This window comes from Aptenodytes patagonicus, chromosome 1, assembly GCF_965638725.1.
Source record: "Aptenodytes patagonicus chromosome 1, bAptPat1.pri.cur, whole genome shotgun sequence".
Taxonomy (NCBI): Eukaryota; Metazoa; Chordata; class Aves; order Sphenisciformes; family Spheniscidae; genus Aptenodytes; species Aptenodytes patagonicus.
Window position 1 is genome coordinate 207,929,350 of NC_134949.1, and position 24,100 is coordinate 207,953,449.

At 40.5% G+C, this 24,100-nt stretch overlaps 1 protein-coding gene across 11 annotated transcripts in view; it reads right to left on the reverse strand.

Annotated features, from left to right (window-relative positions):
• Positions 1 to 23,872, reverse strand: part of ZMYM2 (zinc finger MYM-type containing 2) — a 95,773-nt gene extending 71,901 nt beyond the window's left edge. For 2 of the 11 annotated variants that reach the window (XM_076328146.1, XM_076328136.1), the window contains exons 1-5: positions 23,804 to 23,872; positions 22,671 to 22,728; positions 19,981 to 20,095; positions 2,493 to 2,616; positions 368 to 1,227 (exon numbers count right to left, since the gene is read on the reverse strand). In XM_076328146.1, the coding sequence (XP_076184261.1) occupies positions 368 to 1,217 (850 nt within the window). In that variant the 5' untranslated portion in view covers positions 1,218 to 1,227; positions 2,493 to 2,616; positions 19,981 to 20,095; positions 22,671 to 22,728; positions 23,804 to 23,872. Of the gene's footprint in view, positions 1 to 367; positions 1,228 to 2,492; positions 2,617 to 19,980; positions 20,096 to 22,670; positions 22,729 to 23,060; positions 23,152 to 23,524; positions 23,630 to 23,743; positions 23,778 to 23,803 lie in introns of those variants that run through there. The other 9 variants (XM_076328145.1, XM_076328138.1, XM_076328141.1 and 6 more) reach the window with 9 other exon arrangements.
• Positions 23,873 to 24,100: the final 228 nt, after the last annotated feature.

Consider the following 24,100-nt stretch of genomic DNA (forward strand, 5'->3'; position numbering starts at 1 on the left):
ACTAGTCACGGAACTGCACAAAAAGGTACAAAAGTTACATAGATACATTAACCTTTATTTGTGTCAATTAAAGGGGTATACTTAAGTCATAAAGAAAGCTTTGCTTTAGATACAAATACTTGCATCTCAAAACATATGAAGGTATCACTAGCTGCTAAACTGGGATAGTTTACCTACCTAACACATTATGTCATGGAGCATATTTTATTCCAGAGTCACCCATAAGGTTGTGATGGGGATGAAGGGAACCAACATCTTCCATATGAATTAAGCTAAAAAACTAAGCAGTGCTACTGCCAAAAATATTTTATTAACATTCTATTATTTATTTTCAGCTTTTAAGGAAATGTTCAGAATTGCAACTTACCAGGATTATGATGAGTCACAGATTCTCCATTTTGAAATACATCTCCAGCCACGTTCATTCTACCAGGATTGAAAGGTCCTACACCAGTCTTGGTCTGTGAAGTCAAAGATGGGGTGTATGTTTGCATATTAACACCAAAATTACTTGACTGCAGTCCGTTAGATACATCTCCCAAGCTGGCATTCTGCAGTGATGTAACATGTGTAATCATTAAGTTCATGTCACGCCCTTCAGCATTTTCTAAATGACCATCACTCACAGAGCTCATAGCACCTGTTTCTAATGTAGTAACATTAGCAATCTGAATTTCAGAGTCTGGTTCTGTGGTTATACCACTATTACGTATTCCTGAATTTACCTTACTTCTTGAAAAACTGGAAGCTGAGAATTCCATATCGTTGGTTCTATTTTTACACTCTGGAAGTCTTCGTTCATTAAAACTGGAAGCATTCTTCTCTTGTCCTTGATTTGTTTCAATGTCTTCTTCATCATCAATAATAATAGTTTCACTTATACTCCCCTTTTGCGAATTTAAGTCTTTTGGAGGAGGAAGCATTTTGCAATCATTCCCTTGAAGTTCTTCATTTTTTGATGATGTAAATGCAGTGTTTCTTTGATCTGCTATCAGTGATGTAGAATTTTGCGGAGGTTGTATAGGTTCAATAAAAACTACATCATCGTCATCTTCTATAGGCGAGTTTTGGAATTTATTAGGTCTAGAAACTAAAGAACTTGGTGGACCTCCGAATGTATTTCCTACATTTGCAAGACCTGCTGCCATGGTGGTATTCCCTAGTAGACCAGGAGTATGTTCAGAGAGTTCTAATCCTCCCAGAGGACTTGTGTCCATTCCAGGTCTGCTGTTTAAAGAAAAACATAAAGCAAGAAAAAACACACCCAACTTCAGAGTAAGACATAACTTTCCAATAACAGTTCTTAAAAATAACTACAGAATTAATAGTTCCAGCTTTTACTTTGTTTTCTTCCTGACATCATGTAAATAAAAAACAAAGTTTCTCTATGCTCTTCTTTGAATGTCTTTCATTGATTTACTTTCTAATCTTATACAAGCAAAAAAATACTGCCATTACCAACATTTCCCACCCAACAGCTACTCATCATTATGTTTAGCAATACATACATAGGAAATAGTTTTTGATGGTATTTATTACATGATCCTGATTTCTCAGTCCCTTTCCCACCCACATATGCACACAATGATCCTGTAACACTGCTTTTGCTAGACTGCAAAGCAAGATCAAAAGTTAGACATGCAGAAAGAAAATGTGAATTCCTATTAAATTTCATTCCTATTAGAAATGTTACAGTTTCAATAAATTTATACAATAAAAGACTGAAGCGCATATCCAAGTGCCTAGCAAAAAAAAAAAAGCAACTTCATTTTGCATATTAACAACTTCGACATTCAACTGGTTTTCCCCCAACCCGACACTGCCAAAGCTCCTTAGGTGGCCCCAATGTAACTGGAAAACAGAAGTAATCAAGAGAGATATACAACTGCTGCACATCACGAGAACAGCTACATTATTGAGCAGCGGAAGGTGCACAGCAATCTCTCATTTCCAGCCACTACCAGAGGCAGCTCATTTGAGGTCCTGGCTTACTACCTCATGCTCCACTGCAGCTTTCAACAACTTTCTCTCTTTTCTTTTTAACAGCAAGCAATGCTTCTTCAGGCTCCTTCCAAGCAGCTACTTTGCCTGGGGGGTTCTGTTTGCTTTTACTAATTGTTCAGTTTGGGGAATCTGTTGTTTATAATTGTCAATTCTACCATGAATTTAAAAAATTATAAAAGGCAACCTGGATATACGATTTCTGTACCTGTAATTCCAAACCAGTATATAATCGGTGCTAAAGGACCTAAGATCTCTCTAAAAGACACCTGTACTAAAAATCAGTAAATTAAATTTATCTTGATATACACAACAAGAAAAATACAGACATAATTACATGATAAATTGGGTATGTCTTGGAGTATACAATAATGTGTGACATGACTGAGTTTCTGTGAAAGGCTAGAAGTAGCTTTCTGTGCTTTTTAATAAGTCCTTTATAAAGGAAGGTAAATAGAGGAAGTAGAAATATCCTGCTTATCAATACTTACCCATCCAGAAATCCACTGCAATCTCTTTACCTTAATAAGTTGCTCCAAGAGCTTTTATTTTCTTTCCTGTGGGGAACCTGCTCTTCTTGAATCAAATTGCTGCCCTCCACAAAAGCAGTGTGTTCTGAAACAGGGTTAAAACAAACATTAGATAGCAAAAACAGCTTCTTCATCTCAAACCTCTTCTACCAACTATGTTCATAAACTGAATTCCTTCTAAATTTACAGTTTAAGTTCAAACCTGACTTTTAGCACTATCATCCTACAACATTAGAGAGAGAATGTCAGTCTATACAATCACTGCCGTGAGTAAAGCAGCAACAGTACTGTTTATTCTAGATTTTCCACTCTGTCACATCACATTTCCAGAATCCTTTGTTTGATGCTTTATAGATAGATGGAAAAAAATACAATGTTCAGTAAGAGACAGTCAGACATAACTGCAATTAAGTAATCAAACACTAGAAATAAATGGTTCAAGTAAACTGAGCTAGAGAAAAGAAACCTTAGCAGTTACATCTCTTTGCTTTTTATCACGTCAGCCTCCCTGATGCTTGTAGCAGAATACACTACACTAAAATTAAGATATAGCAAAAGGAAAATTACAGAACATACATTATAAATCAGGCTTACAATGCAATAAAAACCTTTACATTGCTAATAATTTTCAAATTGTATATATGCACTGCAGTGATACTTAGCACAGGTTCAGGCATCCATAGCTTACATTAACACGTGATCATTCACAAGAGACTGAAAATGTTCAAAGTTCAAGCCTATATTTATTCTTCAGGTTTTAGAACAGTCATTCAGTTTCCCAGACTTGACAGCATTTTTAAAATAGAGAGTATCAACTTGTGTGGTTATCTACTGTTTGAAGACAGCCCTTAAAATCCCCAGACAGCAAGAGGCCCAGAGGAATAAAGCTCAATATTCTGCTACGCATTTACAACATTATTCAAGCCCTCTTATCCATTAACTGAGTGGGAGCGAGGTGGGGGTGGGGGGTACCAAACAGCAAAGCTGTGAACAAGATTAATCCTAGAAGAGAGGCGACCACCTTTTAATTCCTTCATATGTTAGCCTTACAGCCTAATGCTGTTATGTAATAGCATTTGAACTACAATAAAGGTAACGTTCTATTGGAATAAAGGACGGTTTCTTACCCCCCCCAAAAAAAAAGAAAAATTGTATTATCAATGCAGTTGGCTTGTACCTCCCTGGAAATCAGTCAGTTACACTGAAGATTAATTTAATCCAATATTCTCTTTTACCTATCTTACTTTTCCCTCTAGGGCTGAATAATTCAAAGTTAGATTTCTCCACGTCAGTTTTGGCTGAAAAGAATTCATTCAGTTACCTGATTCTTAAAGTTTCCCAGGTTTATTCCATATATTTTCTTTCTCTACAAGGACAAAAGCATTGCAAGCACATAAAGTTTTTAATAAGGTTTTAAATATACCTGAACAGATTGGAGCAAAGAAGAAATGAGACTATGCCAAGACTATACCTCAGGCCTGACTCAAACCTTTGCCATTCCTATTTTTACTGATCCTTAGTAGAAAGACAGGCTTGGGCTGTATTACAGTACATGCACATAATATGTAGCAAAGGTAAGACCCAAAACATTTTTTTTTTGCCTAAATATATTTTTTTTTCCACAAAGGCTCTTAAAAAGGTTTTAGTGACCTGTATTATTAGGTATGACATAAAAAATAAGAAAAGTTTATGTGCTTAACTGTTAGTGCAGAGTCATAAGTAAAATCTGCATATATTTCCTCACAAATATCAGCTCCTACCTCTGCGAGACTCAGCAGCAAAACTACCAAAAAAAAACAGATTTTTTTTTTCCCCTCCACAAAAATCTGCAAAATGAGGCTGCTTGTTTTCTAGAAGTGCTAGTACCAAGGAGAAACACAAAACCTACACAGGCAATGTATTTCTAAACGAACAACTACCAAGAAAAGAATGATCTACGGAGTGAAAAGAATAGGTTTAGAATGCGAAACTAGGAAAAACCTCACAACTGGTAACAGAGAAAGATGCTTAACAATAGAAACATAATTGCTAAAATCCTGTAAGATTGATTAGACTGATCACTGGATGAATTGTTGAGACTTTGAAAAAACCCAATAAAACTCAAACTGGTGAGACCTAGTCTGCAGAAAATACATGTTCACTACTGCTGCAGAAGGAGCTCAAGGCTTTGTGGTAGTGCACAGGCACCAAAATTACAGCTGGATGGTAACAGAGGCACTACCAATATACAACAGTCCTTCCTGAACCAGGCTTTGTGTGTCCTCCTTTTAAATTAGGCTACATCACTCATCTAAAAAAGTCTTCACGATGAAATAAATTACAATCCCATAGCTACATTAAAGGTTTAATTGCTAGAAGAAATAAAAGGCAAAATGCAGGCACTTCTCTGGAAGGATGACAAATACTACAGCTTTTAAGGCAGCCAGCTAGGTAATGCTTCATAGGCCAAGTCTTAACTCCATAGTTGAATGATAAAATAGTTTTAAATTTATCATGAATTGCAGAAATTGGGGTGGGGTGTGTGTCTACCAAAAAAAAAAAATCAATTCCATTTTAACAAAAGCAGAAACTGGAATTTAAAAGCCTTTACTAAGTGCCATTAATAACACCTGGGATGAAGGTGACAGAAGAACACAGTCATGGCTATGTACACTTGGAGCAAAGTCACAAAAATCAAAAAGAGTCACTGAAATCCAGCCAAAACTACAGTTCCACCAACACAGGGCACTTGAAACAGACATCCCAAGTAGGACCAGCATGCGCAAGTGCTTCTGTATAAAGGCTAGAAGCCTAAAAATAAAAAAGGGAAACTTGAAAGACTGCTTTTGAGACAATGCATAACTGAGACCTTCAAAAGTGAATGGATGAACAAAATTCAGGAGGCAATATTATACTAAGGTACAAACACAGGAACAAGAAGAGAGTGATTGATTTACCCCAGTGAAGGAAAACTACTTTCTGCTAGGAAGGCACAGTATCCTAACTAAATAATTTACCTCAACAGGTACTGTGCTACATTTAAATTCCATATGCAAACTAGAAGAAATAGCGTATTAATGGTATACTATCAATCACTTCCACTCAACGGTGACAGCACACGTGAGATAAGGGAAACGAGAGACTGCAAATAACTAAAGACTTCAACTACTGTTGTGCAGACTAGGGGAAGAGGACAGACAAAAAAAACCCACACCCCACCAAAAAACACCAAAAAACCACCCACCACTGAATGATGGTGGCAAATTCTTACGACACAGCCAACTGCAACCAGCTAGAAGACTAACAGGAGGAAAAACAACTCCTGATCTAATTCTGAGCCATGCAACATAGTTCAAGATGTAATTATCCAGACAGCACTCCAGAAGAGCTTATTTAAGCTCCCAGGGGAATAAAAAAAAAATAAAATTAAAAAATCATTACTTCAACATTTGACTTCAAAAAGGAGAACAACATAAGTGTGAGAAACCCAGTTAAAAGGAAATGAAATGGAGCAGCTAGAAGAACAAAAAGCTTCTTGAGAGCATGAAGACCATTTAAAAATTCCCCATATTAAGTATACAACCAATGTACATAGACCCCAAAAAAACATAAAGACTACTATCAGGATGTCTCTGAGCTAAAAAGATGCTGGAATTGTACTACGAGGAAGTTTCATATACATTTGCCCTATTCTTTACCTTTTGCTAGGCATGGTTCAAGACAGGCTACTGTGCTATGTCAGAGCAAAGGTTTGTCTAAAATGCTAATTCTTGACAATTTTACAAACTGTAAAATTTTCCTAAAGAAAAAGAGTATCCAAGAAGCCTGAACCACAGCAGAAAACATGGAATAAACTCTTTGCATCGATGCTCAGTAAGGAAAAGATCAGGGAAGACCACATCTAAGCTCTCTTTCTAGGGGTCAAGTCAGAGGAAAAATGTCGTATTGAAGTGCTAATAGAGGAGTATTTTAGAACAAATCACTAGAGCCACATGGCATTCACTTAAGATTTCTAAAGACAGTCAACAATTTTATATTTCAGTACCTGTAACCAATTGCTTAAGCAGGTGATAACAACTACCCAAATAATTACAGACTACAGTCCTATCTCCATCACTAAATGGACCGATAAAAACTACAGCTGAATAAATATACAAAAGAAAAAATAATATATGGGGAAAGAATTAACACAGATTTTGCAAAGAAAAAATAATGCCTCACAGGACTACTGGAGAGATCTTTTGAACGGTTCACATACTTGTTGACCAACCCTGATTAAACTGATATACAGCACTTAAAAGACTTCCAAAAGGCATTCAAACACATTCCTCACTAAAGACTGCAGTGGAAATTATCTAAAATAAGGATTTGGGAAAGGGTTCTCTGGGGGATTTGTAATTATTTAAAGAGAAAAATATCATGTGTTGTTTGCCGTTATCACAATAAAGAGAAGTTGCCAGAGGGGTTCCAAAATAAAACGATATAGGTCAACATACATAAATCCACCATAAGAGACAGTGACTACCAAAGCGACAGTTTCCTAATCATACAAAATTATTCACAGCAGCTGAAAACAGAAACTGGTTGTAAAGAACTACAGAAGGATTATCACAGTGCTGAATATTCAAACAATATGACAGGCAAAATCACTAGTGATAAATGCAAGGTAATGAAGAGGGAGAAAAGGGTAACTACATACATAGCAATTCCTCTAAAGTAGAAGTCTAAGATTCAAGTCGCAACTCTTTCACTCTTTCAAATCAAACCTACTAAATCATCAATGACCAAAGAGGAAAAACGATCTAAAAGAAGAATCAAAAACAATACAGAACACATTTGGTACTACATATGCCAAATGAACTGTGAACTATGCTGGTGAACTATGTTTTTTTAATCAAGAGATGTTCAGGTCACCCCCTTTTCAGAGAAAGGGAAAAACAGATGAGTTACATGAACAATTTATATTAAAGGAAAAGTCTTCTCGTTGGAAAAGAAACACAACTCAAGGAAGATGATAAATCTGCAAGGAAAAAAAAAACATAGAAGATAGAGGGCTATGCCCACTGTCTTAACAACACACACACAAAAAGGCACCCAGTGAAATAATTAAGTAGCTTTAATAATCTATTGTGCAGGAAAACATTTTCTTTTCTTCTTAATTGTCAGAGTCACTGCCATAGAAAGCTACAGAGACCAGGAATGCAACCAGTTCAAATAGGGATTGGGCAAACATGAAAATAAATGCACTGATGACTGTTAAACACAGTGGTCCAAAGGCAACTCTACAGAAGTCCTTAGCCAGCCAGCTGCTGAAAACAAGAATACACCTGCAGAAAAATTATGCTATAACTGCCAAGTTTCTATTCCTAGACATCACTGTTGCAGACAGGTTACTGAATCATCTACTAAACTAGTACAGCAATTAATCTAACCTACTAGAGGAATATTCTTACATGCAGAAGAAATGTCACTAGCCTCATGGAAGTTTTATCCACTTACCCAAAATGTGAATTTTGGCCTATGGCTGTCAGGCTGACTTCAGTTGGGGGATGGGTGTCAACATTTAGGCAAAATAATCAGGTAAGAGACTAATCTGAACACATCTCAATGTTCTGTGAGGCCATACGGTTCTAATGATCAATTCCTGACCCTGATGTTTCTTTGACCATAACATCATTGAATTCCTTAATTGCTACTTCCAAGACTTCTTATGCTTCCGTATTTCAGAAAGTCACTTTTTATCATTTGACTTTTCATAAGTCTGATGATCAAAAACTCAATCTATTGTAAAGACTGTATGCAGCTTTCAAGCTCTTTCTCAAGCTTCGCTTAACAGTATGCTGTCAACGTCTTGCTACAACTCGGGAATGTTCATTCCTTACACAACCAGATGCAACCTACATACCATGGCTTTCTTGGGGTATGAACCATCAACTGAACCCCAGTGGCTGACCAAATATATGCCACAGTTCACCCCAAAAGCAAAGTAAACCACTCCAATTAAAATAACTTTTAAGTAGCTGTTTTACACTGCAACTGAGGCAGCCTAATAGCCCAACTATACCCACTCTTAAGGACTGAAAAATGCTAGAAAAGCAGAAGTCATACAACATTTTTAAAGGGCTGCAATTGAAGCCAGCTTTAAGCTAAATCTGAATGCTGCCACTGCAGTCCAGTCTCAATTTGGGTAGTGAATAACATATACTGTGTATGGACAGACACCTACCTATGTGAGTAGAACTTCATACTGGGGGGGGGAGGAGTTGCAGGACCCTTCTGGGTGTTGTGGTTTAATCTCAGTCGGCAACTAAGCACCACGCAGCCGCTCGCTCACTCCCCCCACACCTCGGTGGGATGGGGGAGAGAATTGGAAGAGCACAAGTGAGAAAAACTCGTGGGTTGAGATAAAAACAGTTTAATAATTGAAATAAAATGATGATAATAATAATATGATAATAATAATACACAAAACAAGTGATGCACAGTACAATTGCTCACCACCCGCCGACAGATGCCCAGCCAGTCCCCGAGCAGTGGCCCCCCCGGCCAGCTTTCCCCAGTTTATGTACTGAGCATGATGTCACATGGTACGGAATGTCCCTTTGGCCAGTTTGGCTGTGCCCCCTCCCAGCTTCTTGTGCACCTCCAGCCTTCTCAGTCGGTAGAGCATGGAAAACTAAGAAGTCCTTGGCTAGTGTAAGCATTACCTAGCAACAACTAAAACATCGGTGTGTTATCAACTTTGTTCTCATCCTAAATCCAAAACACAGCACTGTACCAGCTACTAGAAAGGAAATTAAATCTATCCCTGCCAAAACCAGGACACTGGGTCATCAGATATAAAACTCTTACCACAGGCAACCACACAATAAAATCATTTTTGTTAAACATTCTTACTATAAACATTCAGCATTTTTGGTTTGGTGGGGGCTTTTTTTTGTTTGGTTTTTTTTTCCTCTTTACATCCTTCCTGAGGGATATCTAGTCATCAACCCTAGCATTTTATGCTCAGATATGCCTCAGGTATGTGGTGGCTGTGATTTACTGTCAACTTTTACATCTCTGACTTTAACAAAAATTTTAACACTTCTGAAGGTCTACCTAGTTATCAGGTCCGCAGACTCATTTTGTTATGCTATCATGTGGCACAGCTGTTTCTGCAGCCACACACATAACCAGACAAAAGTTGATCCAGCTGACAGAGACTTTCCTGCTGGAGTCCTTTCCAGACGGATCAGTTCCCCAAAACAAAAATCTCTGTGCAACACTAACAGCTGTGCCTGAACATAACAGGGTTGGTGCCACAGCTCTGAACTTCAGTGTAGAGATCAGTTTAGCAGACAGGATAGTAGTGACAAGCCGATAGCCACAGACTGAACTGCACTACCCTGACAGCAAAGACTGCGTAAAACACTCCAAAACACACGTGCTAACTAACAGCGAAGCAAGCAGCAACAGATTAAACATTAAAACACATGTATATCCACTGGTCACAATCAATAGGGTATCTGAAACTTGTAAGACTTTAAGCAAACCTGACATACTACGTTAAGGCCACAATGACAACTATTTAATCAGTCAACCAGCTTCACACACACAAATCATTCAACATAAATACTTGCATACTTTGGGCTAAACTCAAGTGCAAGTATTCACAACACCGAAGTAAAACAAGGGTCTTTCTTAAAATATTATACAAGTTAATGATGAATATTAACCAAGAATCTGAATAACATTTAACACTAACCCAATCAATGTATTTATACTGCTGTTTTTCAACACAGGTAAGAGCTTTCAGGAACAGGATACTAAGTTTAGGTCCACAAACCTAATCTATCCATTGCCTGAGTACCATCACTACGAAAACCTCTCTCATTACTTCAGCCTAGAGACACTACTCCAGCCTAGAGACACTACTCCAGAATTTATTTTCCAGGAGGTTTGGAGCTGCTTCAAATGTCATTCTTTCCCCAGATTTTCAAAGCAGTTGTACGGATTGGAGAAATTAGCTTACTAAAAGTCATTATGTAACACCCACAATGTGTTTGTCACACAGATTTCAGGAAATTTAAGAGAAAAGCATACACACAAAGACCTGTAATCCAGCAAAGATGGTAACTAAGAACAGTAAAAAGGCAAGATCTACGTAGCGGAAGAAGTATTTTGAAGCAGTTGAGTCAGTAAATTTTGGTTTTATTCAAAAGAGAAACTATTTACAGACAAGCTAAAGCTTACTGAAAACATGCAAACTTTGGTATCTCCTGAGCATCCACCAGTGTTACATGCGAATGCTGACATCTGGTTTCCAACGGATGTTTCCAGGAACATCTGAATACCTTTATTTAACACAGCCTCTTCCTTGGGTCTTGCTACTCAACCAGTGCTGAGAATTGCTCCCCTGTATGCATGAACAGAATCAAAATTCATGGTCAATCTCAAACTTGATTCTATTCAGGGTCAATCTTGAACGCAAACATATCCACACCAAGCACCTATCATTTTCAAGATTACTCATAGGGGAATAAGCAGCACTTGGCATAGCAATTCATGGCAAATCAAAATCATAATGTTGACTAACTATGTATAAGTTTTAGGGCAGACACGTATCCCACCCTTATACACACACTTTCAATGTATTTCATGGCTGTTTAATCATGAAAAGGTGCTGGTCAGCAAGAACCCAGCACCACTTCTAGCCTTAAAAGCCCATTACGTGTAATGCGGTAGACAGTAAATTTTCTCTCTCTACTACTCAAGCAACAACATGCTGCTTAAGGATATCCTTTACTATAAATGGAATAGAAAGGTGAAACAAGACAAAGAACCAAAGGACCCACAGAAGAAGTCGTATCTAAATGCTTATCTATTACTTATATCTAAACGCATATCTATTTCCAGGAAAGTAGGTAACACTAGACCACAGCAACAGACTTGAAAGATGACCTAAGTGGAAAAGGAGCAGTACAGTAACAGCAGAGATACACTAGGCTAAAGACAAGAAAATAGGAAAAGGGCAAGTAAAACACTGAAAAATAAATAGTAGAAAGTGGCCTTAATACAACATGCAAAGAGGCCAAATTGTGATTTGACGTATCTTTATTTTTAAAAATGCAGCACTTTGTAGGGAAAAAATACATACTGAATAGCTAGATCAGAAACAGACCTGAGAATAGTAAAATTATTTAGATGTCTGGACTGGGCAATGGAATACAGGCCACTGATAAATGTCAGTGGGTCACAGCACACATTTTAAAGACATGCCTTACTCTTGCTCCACAGGGACCAATGAAGATTAATTGAGAATTCAAATCCATGAAGTCCCTAGCTTTTGCTAGCATTCAAGAAATTAAATTGAGATAGTAATACACAAAATGTATAATCCCTTTAAAACAGCATTTAATTATTACAGGTTCTAGGAAGCAGGGTTGGAAGCACTCCATTAGCAGGTGTATTACAGCAAATGCTACAATTTAGCATAGATACTAATGAGAAAAGGCTCTGTAACTAAGCAAATGAAATTCTATTTCTCTATCTTTCGTAAGAGGTATAGTTGCATTGGCTATACTTTTGATACAATTGTATCATGTTTATAGTGACTATACTAATCTGTAAGCACCTAATGTACACACATAGCATGCAATCTTTCAAATTTCTAAAGTTACAAGAAATTGGCCAATCACGTATAAACCAATTAAATCTGAAAAAACAACCAGAGACAGGGAGAAGGAAGAGAAATCTTAAGTGCGAGAGGATGAGATCTACTAGATCTAATGCATCCTGTAGAACTACATGTTCAGAAACAGACCAATTTATTAACTACAGTAATGCTGATTCTGTAATGTTAACCTTCCCTGTAAAATACAAATTTTTTTTTTTTAAAGTCAGTATATTTAAGGTAATTTTAAGAAGCAGTTTTTAAGCAATATTTCATGTATTTACATTTTATTAATAATTTTACCCAAACAGCACAAATTTTTATTTTTGTGTTATAGGGGGGAAAAATGTTCAAATTAACTTCCAGTAAAGCATTGCATACCAATGGAAAGCATCTTCCCGATCACTAAATGACATCAAACTTAGCTTAAGCACTGCAAGTTTAATAAAATAGCTCATGTTAGAACGGACCTCTGGATATCATCTTATCAAACCCACCCCAGCTCAGAGCAGTGACAAGTTGGAAATGAGATCCATTTTGAAGTTAAGTCAGGTTGTCAGGGTCATATCCAACAGAGTTTTGAGCATCTATAAGGATACAGATTTCCCAGCCTCTCTGGACACCCTTTTCCAGTGTTTGATTACCTTAGTTATCCAGAATTTCCCTTGTTGCAACTTATGCCCATTACCTGCCATCCTATCAATGTGCATCCCTGAGAAGGGCCTGGCTTCATCTTCTCTATACTTTCCCATTATTTAGTTGAAGACAGCAGTAACATGTCCCTCCAGCCTTCTCTTCAGACTGAACACACTCATCCCTCTCAGCTTTTCCTTCTTTGTTATATGCTCCAGCGCTCTAAGCTGGTGGCCCTCCATTGCGCTCACTCCAGTATATCAGTAGCTTTATTATAACAGGGTCTAGCCAAAACTGGACTAAACACTGTAGATGCGGTCTCCCAAATATCAAACAGTGGCGAACAATTACTTTCCTCAAACTGCTGGCTACAGTCTTGCTTAATTCAGCCCAGTATGCTGTTTGCATTCATCCCTGCAAGAGTGCATTATTCATGTTCAACTTGTCGTCCACCAGGACTACCCAAAGCTGCCTTCCATCCTATCAGTGCCCAGCCTGTACTATTCCCGTACATTTTGGAAATGAAGACACTTTACTAATTGTCAACAAGGACTTTTAATGCTATTCATTAGTGCTTCCTCTTGTTTGGTTGGGGTTTTTTGAATTTTTTATTTTAAACTAGCATGCAGTCTACATTCATATACATACAGCCCATGAAACAAGTAACTCCACGTGGGTAACTGGTAACCACCATGCCTAATGGCACACCCAGTTTCTCAGTGCTTGATTGCACAAATCTTTTTTACTAATGCTTTTAAAATCCTTTTTACTTTTGCATGTGCTTAGAAAGAGGAAAAACTTTCACACCGTAGTTTGTAAATGAACAAGTTTGTAGATAGACCATTGTCTTTAACAATAGCATCAGCTAGTAGCCTCAACCAGATTTTTCATCCCTGAGAAACACCCAAGTATCAGCTAACAACCTAGTATTTTTGGCCCAGTATGGACAAGCTTCTTCAACACAATTTACCTGCAGTGATTAGCATTCAATGCATCTAGTAATTCAGAACAAGGAAAACCAAATTTAAGAGAGTACATGAATACTATGCTACATATAAGAGAGAAACCCACATAGACTATGACCAAGTAAACAGACAATGAAGCTACAGTATAACAAAGGAAAGAAAATCTTAACATCATAAACAAAATGAGATAAAAAAGGAAGGAAGGGGAAGAAAAGAAAAAAATAACCACAAAATAGTTCAAGTTCTATGCTGAGGTAAGGTTGACGGAAAACGGGATCCAAGGCAAGAATGGATACGGTCAGTAAGGCAAGTATGATAGGTTTTCACAGCTGCACTCGCTGGTTGGCTGTAAGTTACATTATGCAATCAAGACTCCAGTTTATCGAACTAGTTTTAAAAAAGTAAAAGGTAGCTTTATTTTTAAACAACTAGATGCACATTGTATTTGCTAAGGCTGCAGGTCCACAACAATAAACCATGTCCAGTCTAGAACAGGACTACTGTGGTTTTGAATTCCTACTCCTCTCCCCCACTTTCTCCAGCACAACTTTCTCCCTTTTTCACCAGCTGTTCACGGGTCCCAACAGCCAGTCTGCCATGGGAGCTAACATGGTAGAAAGCTGAAATACAAAAAACAGAGCAAACAACCAACAGCTACGCAGCTCCCCTGAAAAAAAAAAAAAAATCATTGTGATGATTCATGGAGCTAAACTGACTCCCAAAAAAAGAAACAGAGAAGGCCAGTGTTGGTACAAAGAAGAGAAGACAATGACAACCCTAAGTTAGGCTGGTTTAAACTGTCACGCAACCAAGCATATATGCTTATTTGAATGTAACACCATGAAAAATACACTATATAGCATTTGTTCTAAGCCAGTATTTTGTCTTTCAAGTCCAAATCTGCAACTGGAATAAAGACCTGCAGAACATACTGTATTCCAAGCCTAAAAAAAACCCAAAAAACCCAAACCAAAACACATTTAACTTTGCTAGTGGGGAGCTTTTCAAATCCTCTTTAAACTTTTGCCTAAAAAGAAGAAAGTAATGCCTCAGTAAGTTATTCCAACTCTTAGTTAACCCAACTCTTAGTTATCCTACCTGCTGAAAGGCTACACACTGTTCCCTATCTGAATTTATATTGCTTAGGCAATAATCAGCACTCAGAAATTAAGCCTTTAACATTGGGGGGGGGGGGGAAGGGGTGGGAAAAGCACCCTATTATCTAATGTTATTGGGTGCATAGTCTCTCCTAGACCAGGATTAAGTCACACCCTAATCTATTTTCTTTTATTGAGGAATAGACTGAGTTTCTAAAGTCTGTTAACAGAAAGCATGTTTTCCACTCCGTCTTAAGTCATTCTTGTAGGTCTTCTCCAAACTCTCCAATTCTTTTTAATTATTAAAAAATGCTGGACTTAGTTCAGATCACAATTGCTGTACTATATACAACATTAGTCAGACCATCTCAGTATTTCTATTTGTTAATTCTTTGGACAGAAGTATACGTAATGATGGCCAAACACAGTGACAATGGCAACAATTCCAAGATATATCCAACATTTGCGTCTGGTGAAAAAAAAATAACCAACCTTTGTTGCACTCTCCATTTTCTGTCACTTCTAAATCGCAATTATTTTTTTCTTGTAAGTATTAGAGAACTTCTTACCTGACCTTTCTAGATACTAACTGGCTTCTTTAATGAGGCACCATCTACCAGAACAAAACCTCACCTTCTGAATGAACATTTTTCAAAAATAACACAACCACCACAAACAAAACAAAATTAACAACCCCCCCCAAAACCCATGCACACAGAAATACTAGCTATTGATTTAAAAGATGTCTGGTAAATTCTTCCAGCTTAGTAAGAGCTCTTAAACATATATAGGTTGGTATATTAATCATCAATTCTTGCTCAAACAAAATGATGAAATGATTTCAGGTATAACAGAACACTAGGTCTTCTTCCCCTTTCCACACATACATACACACAAAAAAAAAAGATAAAGAGAAAAGAAAAAAGACACTGATACCAGACCCATATATTGCAACTTTTATCACAGGCTCCTAGGAGCCAAAGTTACGGACCACACTATGCTAGCCACCGTACAAACACAGAATAAGACTGTTGAAAGAGCAAACAAGCTAAACATAAGGGACAACAGATGGAGAGAGACAAAAAGAAGAATACAAGGAAACAGCACCACCATAAACAATGGTTAGAATTAGTTCTTGTTCTAAGGATGGTGTGTTTGAGTCCCAGAATGACAGGAAAGGTGGTGGTTTGGTTTTGTTTTTAGTAGGCTTTGTTTCCTAAAGTTAGCTTCTTTTGCATTACCAGGTTGCAACTGCTTTAAAGGGTGCACACAGCGAACTTCTCCAAGCATGAGCAGCATCACAGGAGAATGAACAAGTATTTAACTGCCCATGATGTCATTTTCTAAACAGCACTTAAAATCTCATTAACAACAAAAAACAGGTAATACCCTTCACAGCTAAACCCCAACTATAAATTAAAGGCAAGTAACCTGTTACTTTTACAATTATAAAATAAGAGATGCAAAAAGACCAGACAGTCAAAGCAGAAGACGAGGAAAGCACTCTTGTTCAGGATTCTGAATCCGTATCAACAGAGAAGGATCATTTTTACCACAACCATAAGAAAAACTGTTACAAGATACAGAAAACAAAGGCAAGGTATGAGATTTAGTCATGTGATTTATTAATACAACTACATAGCAAACACTTAATTGTTTATTAACAATCAAGAGAGAGCTTACTACGTGGAAGAAATCTGCAGTCTGTTAGAAGAGTAGCATGTGCTGTGCCTAAAACAAGGGCTAGATTACAGGCTTAAACCAAAGATCTCATGACAACACTGTCCACAAGTGACAGACAGCACAGAGAGTTTTCCTTTTGGGGAGGAAGGATTGCCTTTGCGATAGTAGCCTGAGCTAAAGGTCAGACATCCACAAAGAGAAGTCAGAAGCACACACTGAGATTTAGCTGGCATAGAAGACAGCAAGTTTGGAAGAGAGAGAGACTTGAAGGTCATCCATACAGAGATGATAGCTGAGTTTATGAATGAGATTAACAAAATAGTTTTTAAAGAAATTTGATGTAGTACTAGGGGCAAATGCCAAACTGGAGAAGTCTTACAGGGATCTAAAGAAAAGGAACTCCAGAAAGAAGTACAGTTTTCACCAAGGTTAAACTTTCAAGGAGAGGAGGGGGAGGGGAGGGGGAAAAAAAAAAAAAAAAAGAGATCGTTGCATCATGAGTGGGCTTTTGTTTCAAGTTCAGTACAGTTATATTGCACAGAAGAGCCTAAAGGAACACAAAATGCCAATATGCTTCCAACAAAAGTCTGCAGGAGGAAAACAAACAGGTCCATGTTTCTAAGAGTGGCTATGAGCCATAACAGGCCTAAATTAGAAAATCATGCGCATAGTTATTCTATGGGTTATGACCAATGTTACCATTTTCTTGCAATGCCATCTTTCACAACAAAGGAACTGAGAAAACTGCACGTAGAAACCAATATGAACTCTTCCATTATGCCACTGTCCTCTCCTAATGACGCGCTTTCTTTTCCGGCCTCCCAAGAGTTAGATTGGTGAGCTATGGTGCAAGTATCTAAGCAGTTGTCCTATCAGTTAACAGACTGTGTGACCAAGCGTACATCACTACTTTGCACAATCTATTAAACAGGGGAAAAGGTAGAATTAAGATGACATCCTGCTTGGCATGTGTCAGTAAGTATTAAAACTAATTAGTAGTGACTATGCCTTGATAGGCTAGGTACACAAATTTAGGTATTATGGCTTTTAGAAGTTACAGTGATATAAACTGAAGGTTCTGATCATCTTGTAAGAGTTAAGGAAAAAAGTTTATGAACCTTAATGCACAGTAAAGTACAGAGTGCCTAATTCATTTATTTTAGGTAACATATTAAGTGTTAAGTATTTTAGAGATATAAAACTATCATTTCTGAACAATAACAATGCATGATTAAGTAGTCTCATCTCAGAAAAACTTAAAAAAAGCAAACAAAAAACCCACCAGAATCCTCTTGCGCTACTGACACTCAGTATGGTTGGGCAGAGCACTAGTAATGCCTGAGTGCATTTCAAACCATTACTGCAGCTACTCTGGAGCACTGAACACTTGCTTCTGCGCCCCTGCCTCAGTGATGAATCCCTGCCACCCCCATCAGATTATTCTCCAGTGGCTGATGGTAGAAGGGGCAGAGAAGGAAGCTATGGTCAAGGTAGCTCCAAAAAGCTTGGGAAACACAGCAAAAGATAGAATGCTTAAGCATTAAAACAAAGTTACAAAGCATTAATACCCTCCAAACACAGAGCAGTTTGAAAAATACATTGGTGGCAATGATGTCACTAGAGACTCTGAGTTGACCACAAAACTGAATAATCTGTTAATTTTAATTATGTTGGACTAGCAAAATCTGAATTTGTCATCTGTATTATAACCACTGATTAATTTTTTTCTGAGAGCAAAGTGGAGTAAGAAAACGACTTTCATCATTGACGTGTCCAATCCACAAGATACTTCAGATGAAGGCATGAGAATCCCTCAGTGGACACTTAGGATCTAACCTGTCTATAAAGGACAGTCGTTGATCTTATCTAATGCAACTGTTGATGTTCTCATCCATACAGACATATAATCAAATTGCGTGTGTGAATCCTACTAAACTCTAGTGGCACAGAGTTTCACAGAATAAATACAGGTTTTGTCTTAAAATTGATAATTCCTGGAAGGTCACAGAAGACAAAAGCCTTAAATTGCCATAACAATTTAAGTATAAATAAGTGGAGTTGAAATCATAGAATCATTTAGGTTGGAAAAGACCCGTAAGATCATTGAGTCCAACCATTAACCTAACACTGCCAAAGTCCACCACTAAACCACATCCCTAAGCACCACATCCACACGTCTTTTAAATACCTCCAGGGATGGGGACTCAACCACTTCCCTGGGCAGCCTGTTCCAATGTTTGACAACCCTTTCGGTGAAGAAATTTTTCCTCATGTCCAATCTAAACCTCCCCTGGCGCAACTTGAGGCCATTTCCTCTCATCCTATCGCTAGTTACTTGGGAGAAGAGACCAACACCCACCTCGCTACAACCTCCTTTCAGGTAGTTGCAGAGGGCAATAAGCTCTCCCCTGACCCTCCTCTTCTCCAGGTTAAACAACCCCAGTTCCCTCAGCCACTCCTCATAAGACTTGTGCTCTAGGCCCTTCACCAGCTTTGTTGCCTTTCTTTGGACGCGCTCCAGCACCTCAATGTCCTTCTTGTAGTGAGGAGCCCAAAACTGAACACAGTATTCGAGGTGCGGCCTCACCAGTGCTGAGTACAGGGGGACGATCACTTCCCTACTCTGCTGGCCACACTATTTCTGATACAAGCCAGAATGCTATTGGCTTTCTTGACCACCTGGGCACACTGCCAGCTCATATTCAGCCAAGCCACCCAGAGCAGCAATGAATGCTCATTGGCCATCTCAGTGGGGGTAAGGGATGGAAATCCACATGGCAGCACAGACGCAAGGCTTGTTGATGCATTAGAAACCACAGAAGCACCTGGAAACAGTCACATAGGAATTAGGGCTTCCCCCCCCAAAAATGCAGCAGGATCAACAGCCCAATTCAAGTGCATCTACACCAATGCAAGAAGCATGGGCAACAAAGAGGAGTTAGAAGCCATTGTGCAGCTGGAAAACTATGATATAAAATCAATATAGTCAAGTGTTAACCAAAGAGGACATACCACGCAACTGCACTCCAGAAGTCTCACACTGCTCCCTTCTACCTAAAATTCCTCTTAGAAATACAAAACGGTACCTGACAAACTCCCAAATCTTGGTCCAAAATGAAGAATTTTAATACTAGCATCTAAATTGAGCAGATCATATACCAAGTTAGCATCTACTGCCAGCCATATTTGCCAGCAGCATGTAGGGTAGGCTACAAGTATGGAAGAAAAGCTAAGTTTCCTCTGAACTCTAATCTCTCAGAAACCCAGTTATCCTCCTGAAGCATTCACCTAGTAAGATTAAATCACTGAAACTAAGCTGAAGTTAAGAAGAAGTTGCAAAAAACCTTTCAACTGTTGAGTTAAACGCAACAATTTCAGCAGACAACAAAACTCCTGTAGCATACAGGGCTTTAAGAGCCTCAGGAGGCAAGTATTACCTCAAACTTCCCAGAAGGGACAGCTTACTCGTCTTTTGAACTCTTCTGAGCTTCAAATTTCAATCCCTTTCCACAGCTAGGTTGAGTTCATTGTTATTTGTGATGTACATGTCTTCTGGAAAAAAGAAACAGTTCTCAACAAACAATGGCTTTTCCATTAGTAACAATACTTGATATAAATTCTTCACAGAACACATTCTGCTTTTGTTGCTGAGTCTATCAATTGACTGCAAACTCTGACACAAGATGACAGAATTTCAGTAATTCTGTATTTAGTCCTCAAAACCAAAATGAAAGCTACTGTAACAATGCAAGACTATTCGTGATGCTGCTGGACAAAAAAAAAGAAAGCAAGCCAGCAAAAATCTGAAAGAGGTTGTACCAGTTTTGGTCCTACATTCCTCCGTATACTTGAACAATCTCTGTAGAAGACAAAGAAACTTACTTTCACTTTTTCACTGGCACTTGTACATTCTTGCTGAAGCAAATCCCTCTTAGCATATTATTCCAGGGTAAGCAACAGTAGAATGCAATCATGTATTTGGGGTCAAAGGGGATTAATAACAATAATATAAAGGAAATTTATTAGATACTCTAATTAAGACAGTTTTTTATTAAAACAAGTTATTTAGTTTAACTACCTAATAATGTCATAGAATAGAATAGTAGAATCACTTAGGTTGGAAAAGACCTTTAAGATCATCAAGTCCAACCATAAATGATGTCCCATTATCACCTTCATTTCACAAACTGTGGCTGAGGAGTTTGGTTCCTAGAGCTGACCTTGCAGCAGTAAGCACCAAATACATTCCCTCACACTACAGCATGGCCTATCACATGCCATAGGATACACTTTTTACCTCCAGTCATGTGCTAGAGAAAAGGCTGTACCACCACCGCCACAGTTGGAGGAGGACAATATACCATCTACTAGGATGATTTTGTGCAAGATGTTAGTGTAATTCACAAACCAGCTGGCAACTGCTTATTGAGGTTTACTGAATCTTAGCTATACAGCTGTTCTTGGCAGTATTCTCATCTTTTCATAGGCAGCCACACAAAGCTGCAATATTTTTTTCAAACCAGCTCCAGTACACAACATCCTTTTTCAGTCCCTTCCAACACAACAGCCTCCCTCCTTCCAAAGCATTATTTGCCTTGATCACTCTTAGAAGTAACTTTTTTAACATGAAGCAGCATCAGAAAAAGCAGAACAGCTGTTAGACTGGAACGTATAATGTATCAGAAGTAGAATTAGATGGTAGCCTTACATCCAAGACATGGTAAGAGTTAAAAAAATTACAATTAAAATTTTAAAATTACAGTAGTAAGTCAACGTTTAGAACAGACCACTTTATTAATGATAACAGGCCATACAAACTCACAGCATCTTTTGTGAGGTTGGTAATTTTAGAAGCTCAGAATAAATCCAAATCTGATGCCTTCCTCCTAAGCAGTGAGGTTTTGCAGAGAACCATTTATTCTTTGTATATGTAAGCCACCAAAAAGTGACAAAGAAAGTTGCAAGCTATGCAAATCTGGGAAATCTACAATGCAGAATGGCAAGGGAGGAAAAAAAAGGAAAAAAAAAATTTGAAGATACAAGTGGTGGGGAAGACTACAACACTTGAATCCCCCCTGTACCCAAGTGAAGAACCCAGAGCACAAGACAGGCGCTGCCTTTTTGTTTTGTTCTCTGGCTGCACGTTACCCACCAGACCTGCCGGGGCCGGCTGCGCTTTTCGCGGCGGCCTCTAGCGGCGACAGCCCGCAGACGGCGGCCGCATCCAAACTCGGCTCCTAAAACCTCTCCCCATGCGCACACCGCCTTACTTTCTCCTTCGCTGCACTACTTTGCGATTTCAGAATCCCCCGTGCAGAAAAAAAAAAACATTATTAAAGAGGGCGCAAACCAGAGTCAAATTACAGCCCAATCCTACGGACAAGGATTGGTAATCAGCCTCTTCTTAGCCGACCCAACACTCAGAGATCACAATCTGCTTTGAAAATCCCACACAGATGAAACACCGAAAATGCTCACTATGTAGAAGCTGTGCGTTTTCCACGTGACCTCCAGCTTTTTGGGGAAGGGGCAAAACAGATGGCTCAGAAGCCCCGCCAAGGCACACAAACTGCCAACGGCACCCAACAAAATCACCCAAGCAAATCTGCGGGCATGAAGAACCAGTCTGAACGCACAAAGGAGAGATGCTGGAGTACGCTCTGCAAATTGCTACGTTATTTTAAACCTCTCATTCCTCTTCTTAGCTTCAAGATATGCAGGACACAGGATTGTAGAAAGAGGGGAAAAAAATTTGAAGATGGCTAAAGGTGTCTCGTCATGGATTTTAATGCACACTGTAAAACTCTAGAGGGCACCCGAAATATGCCCTCCCCCTCCCTCCTGAGCCGGGTAACGTGAGCAGCGGCAGCAGCCCGTCGTCTGCTTGCCGGAGTTGGTATTGCAGGAGCGATGTCTGCAGCAGCAGCGCCCACCCCGAGGAGGAGCCGCCTCACAGCCATTACTGGGGCTTCGCCCCAGGGCAGCAGCTGCTGGACCCAGGAATTTCCCCACCCAACCCTGGAGGCCCCTCCTTCTACCCCAGCCCCCGCAGAATATGGGGGCGTGGGTCAAGCCCTCCCTAAGCAGGTCTAGCAGAGGCAGAAAGAGATACATAAATAACACTCACAATGGAACTCCCTCTCCTTGTTGGTCTCTGCCAAGGCTGCACCAAACTGGGCTGGAGCCTAAGGGAAAGACATAGGGTTAACATGGGGCAGCAAGGAGCGGGCAGCGCCCCCAAGCAGCGTTTCCTTTGCCTGGCCAGGGCAGGTACCGCCTGCATCACCCACCACTTCCCTTTAATGCCAACCCTTTAAATAAATAAATAAATAAATAAATAAATATTGCCCTCCCCCGGGGCGGTGGGGGGGTACTCCTCAAGCACACCCACACCGCCTGCCCCCGCTGAAGGCGGGGGGACAAGGAGCCGCCCCGGGCGCAGCTGCACCGAGGGCTTCTCCGCGCGAGTGCGGGGGGAAAGGCAGCGGCGGCACCCACGGCGGGGAGCAAATATTACCTGCTAACTTGCCTAAGCAGCCCTGAACCGGCGCCCCGGGGGGTCGCAGGGCCCTCAGCGGCGGCGCCTCAGCGCCGGGCGAGCGCCTCGGCCCCCCGCACGCTCCCGCGGCAGTTGCCCCCGGTCTCGGGTTTGCCCCCCTGCAGTCGGCCAGCAGCACTGCCGCCTCCTGTCCGCCATTAGAGAGACCCAGCCAAACAATACGGGAGGGGAGCAGCGACGGCGGCAGAATCCGCGGAGCGCCGCGCCGGGCAGGGGAGGGGAGGGAGGCACCCGCGGGGGGAGGCGGCGAGGGCGGTGGGTGGGGGAGGCACCGGGGCAGAACAACAGCCGAGGACCCGGCGGGGAAGGAAGGGAGGGAGTTAAAATAGGAGGCGCTAAAACAGACCCGGCCCTTCCTCCAAATGCCCCTGCCCCCCCCTCCGGGCTACCTCAGGCGCCCCCCATTTACCCCCGTCGCCCACCTCCGGGCCACGATGGTTATCCACGGGGCTGCCCCCGGAGCTGCCCGCGCTCTCTCCACCGCCGCGAGAGGTGGCGGCGCGGCGGCGACGACACCGTGGGGTACTTAGCCTGGGTAGCTCGGAGGCACGGCGGCTGCTCTCCCATCCCCGCCCTGGGGGCAGTTCCGCGCCGCCAACCGCCCGCCAGCCCGCCCCTGAGGGGCAGCACCCCCACCTTACCCGGCTTCCCACCGCTCGCAGGCACGGACCCCCCCACCCCCCCGCAGGGGACGCACGCACTCTGTGCTACTCCTCCGGCGTCTCAACTCTAACTCGGTCCAGTCCCAGGCGAAGCGCAGCTGCTAGCGAAGGGGAGGAGGAACCGGGCCAAGCGAGCTCGGGGAGAACCGCCTCCCTGCCCCGCCATTGGCTCTCCGAGAGGGCGGGCTCTCGCGCTGGGCTAGCGGAGTGGGTGGGTCGCCCATCCATCACAGCCGCCCGCAGCCGGTTGACCCTATAAACTGCCAATCTTCCTCCTGGCCATGCCTGGGGTTCTTCCCACTTTGATCCATCAGGTTTGAGGAACCCGGATCGTTG